Genomic DNA, 12,666 nt, shown 5'->3' on the forward strand with positions numbered 1-12,666 from the left:
CGCACGCGGGGAAACCCCAGCGCCGCTTCCCAGCTGGGAAGCGGCGCGGGCAAAGGCATGGGCGGGCGAAGGGCGGGCGGCACGCGCGCGGAGAAGCGGCAGCAGCGAGGCGGCGGGGAAACCCCAATCTTCGGCTCCTCGCTGCTGCGGTGGAAGTAAAAACACCATCTGCGCATGCGCAGATGGTGCTTTTACTTCCGCAGCGCTACTTCGCGAAAAACCGATCATCGCGAGGGGTCCTGGAACGGAACCCTCACGATACCCGGGAGATCACTGTACCACTGTCTGCTACTGTGTGAGTGCCATTCAGACATTATTACCATATTTTTCAGAAATAGGTTATGACCTATAAAGCCCTTCATGGCACCGGACCAGAATATCTTCGGGACCGCCTCCTGCCGCACGAATCCCAGTGACTGGTTAGGTCCCACAGAGTCGGCCTTCTTTGGGTCCTGTCGACTAAACAATGTCGTCTGGCGGAACCCAGGGGAAGAGCCTTCTCTGTGGGGGCTCTGACCCTCTGGAACCAGCTCCCCCGAGATTAGGATAGCCCCCACCCTCCCTGCCTTTCGCAAACTCCTTAAAACCCACCTCTGTCGTCAGGCATGGGGAAACTAAAACATCTCCCCCTTGCCCATGTTGTTTTGCCGTCTGATTGATTGACTGTGTGTCTGTTTTTTATATATATTGGGATTGTTTTATGAATTTTTTAAATTTAAAATTGTAATTAGATTGGTGGGAATTGGATTTGTTACTATGTACTGTTTTTATTATTGTTGTGAGCCGCCCCGAGTTTCCAGAGAGGAGCAGCATATAAATCCAATAAATCTAATCTAATCTATATAAGACACACCTTACTCCCCTAAAAGAGACTGGAAATTTGGATACGTCTTTGAATGTGGTTTTTCCAAAGTTTTTTCCCCCCCCAGCCCAATGAGGCGCTAACAATGTTCTGGGATATTCCAAGGCTTGCGGGCTTTTTCATTGCTACTCCCTCCAAATAATGTTTTTTCCAGCCCTAAGTCTTTGCAGGCTTTTATTCATTGTTACTCCCTCCAAATAAGGTTTTTTAAAACCAGGTGATAAAATAATGTGTTGAAGATTACTAAGGACGCTAACCAGATGAATATCTGGTAGGCAGATTCCTCCACCACCATTTTCCTCCCCAAAAACTAAGGTGCATCTTATACTCCGAAAAATACAGCAAGTTCTTTTAGTGTCTTGGTAAAAAACAACTTAGAAATTCATTAAGCATTGAAGGGATTTTAATGTTAGGACGTTCTATCCTCCATAAAAGCACTGATCTGCAGCTTATGCTTATGTTTCTAAATAAGTTTTTTGGATTTTTTTTGCCAGGTATAAAACTAAACAAAACATGAGATCGATCAGGGTCCCCGTGACGCATGGATGAAAATTAGTAAGAAACGCCCCATAGCAAGGGTGATTTTCCCCCTTTTAACTAGCCAGCATAGAAGTAAACTAGGATGCGAAGAGAAGTGTTAATACATTCATTCATGCAGATCAATGAGGAGACAGCATGTGCAAATTAGTCTTCTTGGAATGGAGATCCAAAAGGTTTTCCCCAAGGCGAGGAAAACAGGAAATTGAAGATCTCTGATCTTCATCCACGTAGGTGTGGATGCAACAGAACAGAACAGAATAGAATAGCAGAGTTGGAGAAGACCTTGGAGGTCTTCTAGTCCAACCCCATGCTCCTCGGGTGCCGAAAAAGTGTGGGCGTACACTATTGTGCATGCGTGAGTGCCCACACCCATAATCCAATGCCCGGGGAGGGCAAAAACAGCCTCCCCCACCCCCGGAGGCCCTCTGGAGGCTGGAAGTGGCCTCTTTCCCAACTTGTCTTGTGTTTTGCCCTCCCCAGGCTTCCCTGGAGCCAGGAGAGGGTAAAAACACCCTCCCCCACCCCGTTGGAGGCTCTCTGGAAGCCAAAAACGCCCTCCCTGAACCTTTGTGCAAGCCAAAAATCAGCTGGCTGGCACACACATGGACGTTGGAACTGAGCTAGGGCAAGTTTGCCATCACTGCCCCATACCATTTCAGACAAATGGTTGTCCAATCTATTCTGAAAAACCTCCAGTGAGGGAGCACCCACAACTTCTTGTGGCAAGCCGTTCCACCGGTTAATTGTAATTTCTGTTTAGTTCTAGGTTGCTTCTCTCTTTGAATGAGTTTCCATCTGTTGCTTCTTGTCTTGCCTTCTGGTGCTCTTGGAGAATAGGTTCTCTGTGTCAGACCCTCAGATATTGGAAGAGTTCTATCATGTCATCGCCTAGTCCTTTTCATTAAACCAGCCATGCCCATTTCTTGCAATCCTTCTTCGTATGTTTTGGCCTCCAGTCTCCAAATCATCTTTGTCGGTCTTCTCTTATTCTCTTTTATTCCGATCCCTTTCTCTCCAAAATCTCCAGGGTACCAAGGTTAGTTTACAACAGTGATTTTCAACCTTTTTTGAGCCGCGGCACATATTTTACATTTACGAAACCCTGGGGCACATTGAGTGGGGGGAGGGTGGGGGCTAAAAACAGTTTGGACAAAAAATTTCTCTCTCTTCCTCCCTTTCGCTCTATTTCTCTCTCGCTCCCTCTTTCTCTCCCTTCCTTCTTTCTCTCTCCATCCCTTTCTTTCTCTTCCTTCCTCTTTTTTGCTCTCCCTCCCTCCCTCCCTCTCTTTCTCTCTCTCTTGCTTTCTGTCTCTCTCTTGCTTTCTTTCTCTCTCTGAACTTTGCGGCACACCTGACCATGTCTCACGGCACACTAGTGTGCCGTGGCACACTGGTTGAAAAACACTGGTTTACAAGATGGGAGTGTAGAACTCTGATGACATTGTTGTAGGCTAACATTTTGAGGGCTTTTTTTTTGCCCTTTTCTCGTGGACCTCTCTGCACTTTATCCTTCGGAGGAGACTTCCCCCACCCCACAAGGGGGGCTTCCTTCCCCACTTAACACCGACACTGGATTTGGATTGTGAGCAAGTCAGCAAGTCTAAACAAAGAGTAGTCTTCCTCGCGAGGTGACGGTCCAATGTCAGGAGTTGTGTGAATGCTCTGCCGGGGATCGCAAAAGCTACAAGCAGTGGATTTTTGGTTCAGTGAAAAGCCTGCTGGGGGAACAGGAAGCAAACCCAACTGTCTGAGTCGATTCTGGTGTGTTTGTGGGTGGGTGTCCAGGTGCCTATTGGGCTCCAACCTTGATCTTCTACTTTTCCTATCAAACTTAAGGTCCAGCAAGTCTCCCCGTCTTTTCTTCTCCTCTGGAGACAGAGTTTTGCCTACAGAAAGTGTATCCAGCCAGTTTCACAGCAATCTTGCATGGGGCTGGGGAACTCGTCTTCCTCAGCGACGCAAAGAGGAGGCCGCAGAGAGTAGTTGCGTCCCTGGTTGTTGTCCCAGAATTCCTTCCCCCCCACCAGGTAGCAGAGGGCAAACTCGAGCACCACTCCGGCGGAGAGTGGGACTGGCAGGGGCAGCCGGAAGGCAAAGCGGTCGGCGTGGTCCCGGTCCCGCCCTGCGGGGGCAGCGTAAGTGGCGCGAGCTTCGTGCTCGGTGGCCCAAAAGTTCCAGGTGTATCGCACGGAGACCCTTTTCTCATAGGCCAGATTGAGTACACGGACGGTGCCAGAAACACAGGATCCCTCGGCCCGGACGCCTTCCAGCAGCACACACTGGGCCAAAAGACGGGGCAGGAAATCAGGCATGCTCAGAGGGTCCAGGAACATGGGCTCCAGCAGCCGGGTCTGCAGGTTCAAAGATTCCTGAGGAGGTAAACGATGGGAGAGCAAGGATTAATCAACTTCTTTTAATGAGCCCATAATAGAAACATAGAAACATAGATGTCCGACGGCAGAAAAAGACCTCCTGGTCCATCTAGTCTGCCCTTATACTATTTCCTGTGTTTTATCTTAGGATGGATATATGTTTATCCCAGGCATGTTTAAATTCAGTGACTGTGGATTTATCTACCACATCTGCTGGAAGTTTGTTCCAAGGATCTACTACTCTTTCAGTAAAATAATATTTTCTCATGTTGCTTCTGATCTTTCCCCCAACTAACCTCAGATTGTGTCCCCTTGTCCTTGTGTTCACTTTCCTATTAAAAACACTTCCCTCCTGGACCTTATTTAACTCTTTAACATATTTAAATGTTTCGATCAGGTCCCCCCTTTTCCTTCTGTCCTCCAGACTATACAGATTGAGTTCATGAAGTCTTTCCTGATACGTTTTATGCTTAAGACCTTCCACTATTCTTGTAGCCCGTCTTTGGACCCGTTCAATTTTGTCCAAAGGCGGGCTATCCTTCAGCACATGGGGATGAAACTGAGCCTTCCAGCTGGTGCGCTTGTAGAGAAAAGGATGGAGAGAGAATGTAAAAAAAAAAGGGGAGATCAGAAAGGGGGATAGGTCATGGGAAAGAAAAAAAGAGGGGAAGGTGGAAAACCAGGGAAGATGGGGGGGAGGGAGAGAGAGAAATGACAGCCAGTTTGTAAAAGCCCTACATGGCATCGGAGCAGACTACCTCCAGAACCGCCTTCTGCCGCACGAATCCCAGCGACCGATTAGGTCCCACAGAGTTGGCCTTCTCCGGGTCCCGTCAACTAAGCAATGCCGTCTGGTGGACCCCAGGGAAAGAGCCTTCTCTGTGCTGGTCTTACCCTCTGGAATCAACTCCCCCCCAGAGATTAGGACTGCCCCCACCTTCTTTGCCCTTTGAAAAACCCCCTATGTCGCCATGCAGGGGGAAATTGATATACCCCTCAGCTGTTACGATTTATGTATGGTCTATTTGGGTTGTATGATTGTTTTTTACTATAAGGGTTTTAAATATTGGTTTTAATGTTGGATTTGTACTCTGTATATTGTGCGTTGTGAGCCGCTCCGAGTCTTTGGAGAGGGGCGGTATATAAATCTAATAAATAATAATAAAAATAATAATTGTGTGGGGGGGGTGGGGGTTTGCACTCTAGAGCCTTCAGGGAAGCTTCCTGAAGCTCCAGATTGCAAAAACAGCCCAACAAGAACACCAGAAGTGCGTTTTTCTAAACTCCCGGTTTGCCCATTGGGCGTTTTTGTGCACTCCGGAGGGTGAAACAGCCTTCTCCAAAGCTGAAAATCACTGGATCATGCATGAGCACAAGCACTGATGTAGGGCAATGACTCACGTGCCCTCCGATAGGTTTGCCATCACGGGCCCAATCAACAACACTTCTTACTTCCCTTCTTAAGACTTTGAAGGCACAGGAACATGTCCAGGGTGTTAGGAGCCTTAAGTAATTGGTCCCTATCATCTGCGTGGCTCAATATTTAAATAAATAAATAAATAAATAAATAAATAAATAAATAAATAAATAAATAAATAAATAAATAAATAAATAAATAATAAACCAGCCGGAAAAAATGTTGAATTGCCACCCGCAGACTTTTGGCAGCCAAAAACTATGGCGACCAGCCGACAAGGGTTTTGTTCTTGTCACTTGAATCTCTAAAGCCTTGAATGTTTTGTGGGTTTTTTTGCAAAATACCTTATTATTCCTAGAAATGGTTTTTTTTCTTCTTCTCGATTTAGAATTTTGCACTGATTCAAGGCCAGTGTTTTAACGCGCTGACATTTTCTTCCTTTTTAAAAAAAATTAGAAGTAATAGAAACTGTCCGCCTGGAATAAAGCTCCCAATATAGTCATAACTTCTGGGCTATGCATTATTCAGCTGGTTTTAAATTGGCTAGCCCTGTTGCCATGACGTTGTTGTTTTCTCTCTAATGGATTTAAGGGTAAATCCTCGGGCACCGTACAGAAATCTGGAAAACGGGGAATGAGATTCTATTCGGTTCCATTCCATCCCATCCTTTCTCTCCTCTCGTCATATTCTATTCCATTCTTTCCCTACTACCCGCCTCTACTCTAATGAAGTAGTCTATTCTATTCAGACACTGTATCTTGCTTAAAACTGGCTTACGACAGCACCCCCTTGTGGCCACTGGAGGCAGCACTATTTCTGTTGCAAGGAAGACATTGTTGACCTTCAGGGACCTGTTCCTGTTGGGCCCCCCCGTCCGGCGCCCTCAACAAAACGAACATCCTGTTCTTCTCCTTTGCTGGGGAAAAGAAATCGCGTGGTTCTAACTTTTATGGAAGACTCACCCAAACCCCACCCCCGAGGTACTTCCAGGCAGGATCGACCCCCTTTACCTTCAATGGTGGGCAGAATGGCAGACACGGCGCAAAGTGGCTGAGCGAGTCGCGCCTCAGCTGGTTGTGGACCCTCTCTGGCACCTGAGGGAGATCGTTGGGCCAAAACTGCCGCACGCTGATCAGCTCCAGGCCCAAGGAGTCGGCGAAGCGCACCCTCTTGCGGGTCCTGGGGCTACGGCTGCGGGATGCTCCTCGTATCCTGCCCTGAGCTGGGGCTGAGCGAGTCCGGCGCCTTCCCCTCCTTTTAGGTCCCCGGAAGAGATGGCGACGTCTCTGGGGCCTGCCTCGCGGCCTGCCCTCGGACTCGGATTCAGAGCCTTCGGTTCCCGAATCCTCTGCGATGCTCGGACGGGCTGTGCGATAATAGGCCCTCTCGTACAAGCCAGCAATGTAGCTTAAGTTGCGGGGAATGTTGCTGGGGGTCAAAGGGGAAGGCGGAGCGCGGGCCATAGGAGCAAAGTGGCCGACCTCTCTTCCGTACGGACCAGCTCACTTACCCTGGCCAATCGATTATGATCTTTTAATCGAGGTTACCTTTAGGGAACACAGCCCTTGGTCAAGCCTTCCACGAGATTTGTCCTTGCTTTCACGGTGCTCAGGGTTCTCCCCCTGTCCTATATTTCTTTGGGTGTGGGTGGGGAAGACTTGTCTCTTGATCATTCTCTTGCTCGTCTTCCGATCTTCAGAGCACTGAGATCTCCTTGGATCCTGCGACTTCCTCGGACCGCGGATTCCGAAGTCTTGTTGCTGCTCAGCAATCGTTCTGTTCTTCACGGGAATTTTTGCAGGGTGGGTTGGCAGGAATAAATGCCTGGTTGTCTGCCATCAGTGATCTCTGTTTCTCCCATTGAGTCTTCTGCCTGGTTCCATTCTAGCAGGAGAGAAGGGGAATTGTCTGCCCAAGATCCGTTACTTGTAACATTAAGTCTGCTCCTTCAGTCAAAATGTCGTATGTCTGCCTCATCTCTGCTTTTGGTCCTATCGCACCAGCCGTCTAAGCTGCCCTCTGTCTCTCTTGGTTATCTACATCTCCTGAACTTGCTGACATCTTAGGCAGATGCTAAATGTGCAAACACCCTCTCCCCCTTAGGCTATTGATCCAATTGGGGTGGGGGATGTTCACCTCTTGCCAAGGGTTCCATCATTGCTTTCCGCCTTCCAGCTGTCACTCACTCCATCTGAATGTCTCTCCCTCTGGTTCAATCCTTCTCTAACTCCACCGAAGCCCGCCTTGTCCATGCAACAGCGTCTTTTCCTTGTGAGCTCACAAGCTTATGAGCTTTAGTTTTGGGCGGGTGGGGGGGCAGTTCTGTCCAGCCAAAGTTGACTTCAAAATGACTCTCGCCGCCAATCTTGGAAAGCTTGGGCTTTCACTTTCTGCCCGGATCGATGTTTGAGCGAGGAATCTTTGAAGAAATCCCACGAATCGCACCCAAAATGAGAGTTCTGGAAGAGCGGCAATGGAAAGAGTCTCTAGGTTGAGACTCCGAAAGGGTTTTTTTAACTTCTGGAAAGGGAGGTCCAGGTGCCAAGGACAAAGTGTCTCTTTCAAAAAGAAGATCTCCGTGCCAAGAAATGTTTCCACTGAGATGAATAATTCAGATGATGGAAGGGAGTTAATGCACTGTCACAAGATACCGAGAGGAGAAAACCTCACACTCACCGAGGAAAGAGAGTGGATCAAAAATGGGGGTCATTGACATGGATCAGTTTGTAAACAGGAGGTCAGGAATGGGATCCGGCCGTGGGCGGACTTCCAGGTTGCCCTGAAGGAGTAAAGCAGAGACATTTTCCAGCCCGTCCCCCCGCAAGACATCTTATAACTTCGGATATCAAAAAAGGGAGGGGTCGTGTTGTGTTGGTGGGATCATTAACTAGGAAATCCTGTTTACATCTGAATCACTGAGGTTTATTCGTCCGGTCATGAATAATGAATCTCCATCTTGATCGGTCAAAATTCCCTTGAGCTCTTCGTTGTGCAGTATAGAAAGGGTTGAGCTGTGCAATTTTTTTAAATGGAGGGAGGGTCTTTTCTCTTTCGGATGCAAATTGATCAACTTCTCCCAGACCACCGAGTCTGGGCGGTCAAGCCAGGAGGAGAAACTTTAAGGCAACTTCTGAAAGATACCCGAACCCAGCTATTTGGCTGGTCTGTCTGTCCGGAGAGATGGACCAAGTTCCTTGGCTGTTCTACAATCTATGATCGTAGCAGCTTTAAGATAGGTGGACTTCAGCTCCCAGAATTCCCCATGCTGGCCGAGGAAGCAGCTTTAAGATGGATGGACTTTTATTCCCAGAATTCCCCATGCTGGCCGAGGAAGCAGCTTTACGATGGGTAAAGGGGGATTGTGTGTCCCTACGATACAGCTATGGTGATAAGTATGAATCGGTTGCTGGGAATCTGAATTTTGATCACATGAGCATGGGGGTGCTTCAAAGGTTATAACTACCATATTTTTCAGATTGTAAGACACTCTTTACTATAAAACGCTTTTGGGGAGCAAAAGGGGGGGGGGGAGATTCTGCCTCTGTCTCCCAGCATCCATCAGTTATTCATCTGGCATGTTTGCTGCTGCCCATTTGCTGCTGTGGCCCATTCCACGTGGCCTATTTGCTGCCACCTTTTTGCTGCCATCACCCATGCCACCTGTTCACCCCGGCACATTTGGTGCTGCTAAATCGCCACAGCCCATTTGTTGTGCCCTATTGGCTGCTGCCTCTCACCACTGGCTAAAGATTGACTCAGCCTTCCATCCCTCCAAGTTGGGAAAAATGAGGACCCAGATTGTTGGGGGCAAGAGGCTGATTCTGCAAACTGCTTAGAGAGGGCTGTAGAAACACTAGGAAGCTGTATATAAGACTAAATGTTATTGCTATTGCTAAATAAATGATCAATAACCAAAATTTTCAAGCTAAACAATGGTAATTTTATTAATTACTTGGCAAAGAGTGCCTTGGCGCACACTCAAATACAGTGGACATACCTTAAAACATCAATATGTCTGCCTTATATTCTCTACTGCCTGTTACAAATTTATATCCCTCCTTTTCTTCATTGACTTGATGTTCGTCCATCATGTTCGAAGAGGATCTTGACATCTAAGAGGCTGTGGGTTGTCCACGATGTGCCATCAGGTGGCTGGTAAGGCCATAATGGGCACGGAATGTACTGCCACATGTTGGGCACCACTGTCAGAGCATTTGCAGCTCTGGCTTGGCGGAGTGCTTGCTTGTCTTGTACTATGGTCGTTCTTCTGTCCTCAGGTGTCTGGCAGCCTTGGTGGATCGGCATGTGCCATGTCAATCGATCTCGTGCCAAGGTTTTCCAAGAGGTGGTGTCGATACCCAGGGACTTGAAGGAGACTTTCGACTTGTTGCTGTATCACTTCCATTGTCCCCCCTTTAATCACTTTTCTTGTGGCAGCTCACCATGGAGCAGCTGTTTGGGGGATGTGATGGTTTGGCATCCTTGCAACATGGCCGGCCCAGTATGTCTGAGCTAAATTTGGAAAAAAATAGTTTTATAATGGGGTCTTACTATTTTTAAACTAATATTTGACTTTTTAAAATATTGTATTATATTATTTGTTGTTGCAGGCCACCAAGTCCCACTGGGATTGGGTGGCATAGAAGTTAAATTAATTAAATTAAATTAATCAGCAGAGTGTGAACTAATGGCAGGGCTGCTCTGGAGGGGACCCCTCAGAATTCTACGGAGGCAGGTCATGTGGAAATGATTCAATTGCCTAGCTAGCATGTCTCCTGTATACTATCCAAGTCTCACTGGCACACATCAGGGTAGTAAGCCCTACTGCTCGGTAGAATTTGAGCTTTATGGCAAGGCTTATTCCACAGGTTGGTCAGAGTCTGTGAAAATGCAGAGTTGCCTGGGTGATTCTGCTGTTGACCTCGATATCGATTGTCACTGCACGAGTGACAATCCCACCTTTTCTTCATTGGATTAATATTCACATCGTCACTACCTATCCAAAGTATCTAAAATGAATGCATTACATCTCCCACAACTCTATCATTCCTTTGCCCTTATTTATGAATGACCTTTTATGGTCCTAGTTCCTACGGGTTGTCCCTAGAGCAAAATGGCCAAAATGGGGTGCAGGGGGGTATATGAGCAGCCCTCCTGCACTGCATTTTCGCCCTCCAAGCTGCAGGTGTAAAACAGGCCAAATGGTCCATTTTTGGGCTTTTTTTCTGTGCCCCCCCCCCCCGCCCCCCCCCCCCCCAAAATGGAGGGTGAAAATAAGACACGGGGGAGGGCGGGCGCAGGTGGCTCATTTTAGCTGCCGGTCCTTTGATATTTCCAGGCTGGTCTTACAGGTCAGATTTAAGTACCGTGAAGGTTGAATTCAGTCCACGAGTATTTATTTATTTTATTTATCTACTTCTATGCTGCCCAATCCCTTGTGACTCAGTATAACTATCACATCTGCAAATTCTGGTTAAGGCTGGTTTCTAGCATAGCAGGGGCATTCCTCACATAGCTGATAAGATTTGAAATGTTTACAATGTAGTTTCTTCGCAGGCCAGCATGTCTTCTTAGAGTGCTGTAAAAACAATAAACTCCCTTTCCCGCAGATTAAGATTCTGCATTCTAACCTAGTCTAATCAGTATTGCCCCTTATCTAGTTTCCTGGAAGATGGTAGGAGTCAAGGGCAGCCTTGGGGGAATGTAAATTCTTTGAGGCTTTGTGTTTTTCTGACTCAATCCTTAATCCTGTCAATTCAGCCAGTCTAAGAATTAGGGTTACCTGAGGCTATTCTAGCTGGAAAGCAGGAATTATTTCTCTTCCTCCTCCTTCCCCTCCTCATTTTATTCATTTTTTATTAATTACATTTCTTAGTGTTTAAGAAAGATTGGGCTGTCTGGGTACTTAATTTGCTTAACAATACTGATCATATTCTTACTCTTCACCCTTTCTCCCCAACCACTGGTAAAATAGATTCCACGTTTGAAAATATTCGGTATCTCCTTTCTGTTGATTTTTCAATGTCAGTTTTCTCTCATGGTTGTTCTCCCCCCCACCCCCAAAGTTGTGCCAATATAATCCTCGCTGCTGTTATGACATATAATATTGCATAAATAATTTCCTTATCTAATTTTTCTGATATTATGCCCTAATAAAACAGCTTCTTTAGCTTCTTCTCTGGTGGGTTTTTCTCTGCCTTCTCTGGGGGCATGGAAAGGTGTCTTCATGATTAAAATAGCCGCTCACAAAATAATCACTTACCCAGACAACAATCTAAGGTGTTCTTTAACCCTCCTTCCTGCAAATTAAAAGGTTTCTGGAAAAACATTAGGTTTCAAGCATTATTCATTTTGTTTTCTAGGGCAGGGGTCCCCAAACCTGGCAACTTTTAAGACTTGTGAATTTCAACTCCCAGAATTCCCCAGCCAGTATTTGCTGGCTGGGGAATTCTGGGAGTTGAAGTCCAGATATCTTCAAGTGGCAAGGTGGGGAAACACTGAGCTAGGAAGAGCTCTGTTCTAGAGAATCCTATAGCCATTCGGAAAGGAGGGGGAGGCAGAAACCCAGATCACACAGAATTAACTCCAGGTCTTATCTCCTTACACTTTTCCTAGACACTTATGTTTGTAGCAGAATCACAGGCTCTGGGCTTTTTGAACGCTTTCGGGAAGAACGTAGAGGCTGCCCAAACGAGCCCTGCCTTTTCTGTCAACATCTTTTGGGGAAAATTGGCTGCTCTGGAGTGGACCACGGGGAAGCCGGATTCACTTAACAACCGGGTTCCTAACATTAACAATTGCAGTGATTCCCTTAAGAACTGTGGCAAGGAAAATCATAAACCCCCTTACCTTTCACTTAACCACAGAAATGTTAGCCTGTTGGGGTCGTAAGTCGAGGACTATCTGTAAATGTTTTTTTTGTGCTTGTCCTGAATTACTTGGCAATCCTGATTTTACTACTGTACCTCCATTTAGAGACGACTATAAAACCTTGCGAAGCAGTGTATAAACCTAAATGCCATGGCTATTAAGGCCTATTTCTGCCCCCCCCCCCCTTGCGAAAAGAAACCGGAAGTTGTGTTAATAGGCCATTAAGACTGTAGCCCTCTGGGCTAAGTGCGGAGCGGGGCCAAGAGAGCCGTTAAACGTTCTTTCCGTTAGGAGCCAATCAGAAACATCGTATAGAAAATGAAGGGCGGGACAAGAGAAAAAAAACAACACCCGGCCAATTAGAAAAGAAAAAAAAGGAATGCCGTTCCGTCCAATAGATTAAAACCGTGTGCAGGATTTGAATAACGCCACCCCCTTTATGCAATGTGCTTTTTCGCCTTGATTGACTCAAGGCGGCCCAGAAGGCCCAATGAAAACATCGCCGGGTAAGATTGACACGTTACTTTAAAGCCAATCTATGACGGCTTTATCTTTAAAAAAAAAAAAAGAAACACCACATCAAACGACCAATTACGCATCGAGGA

General features: G+C 46.8%; 1 protein-coding gene across 1 annotated transcript; it reads right to left on the reverse strand.

The window, feature by feature from the left end:
• Positions 1–3,288: 3,288 nt before the first annotated feature.
• LOC139155512 (protein phosphatase 1 regulatory subunit 3E-like) lies at positions 3,289–6,654 on the reverse strand. The gene is made up of 2 exons (XM_070730667.1): positions 6,202–6,654; positions 3,289–3,771 (listed from the first exon to the last, which is right to left on the reverse strand). The coding sequence occupies exons 1-2, from the start codon at positions 6,652–6,654 to the stop codon at positions 3,289–3,291; spliced, it is 936 nt and encodes a 311-aa protein (XP_070586768.1).
• Between the last annotated feature and the right edge of the window lie 6,012 nt (positions 6,655–12,666).

Source organism: Erythrolamprus reginae, unplaced genomic scaffold (assembly GCF_031021105.1).
Source record: "Erythrolamprus reginae isolate rEryReg1 unplaced genomic scaffold, rEryReg1.hap1 H_26, whole genome shotgun sequence".
Taxonomy (NCBI): domain Eukaryota; kingdom Metazoa; phylum Chordata; class Lepidosauria; order Squamata; family Dipsadidae; genus Erythrolamprus; species Erythrolamprus reginae.

Bases quoted from the DNA above. Each gene is read 5' to 3' on its own strand.
- LOC139155512 (XM_070730667.1), bottom strand. From the start codon at position 6,654: ATGGCCCGCGCTCCGCCTTCCCCTTTGACCCCCAGCAACATTCCCCGC. The intron at 3,772-6,201 runs GTAAAGGGGGTC...TTACCTCCTCAG, and splicing joins CATTCTGCCCACCATTGAAG to GAATCTTTGAACCTGCAGAC.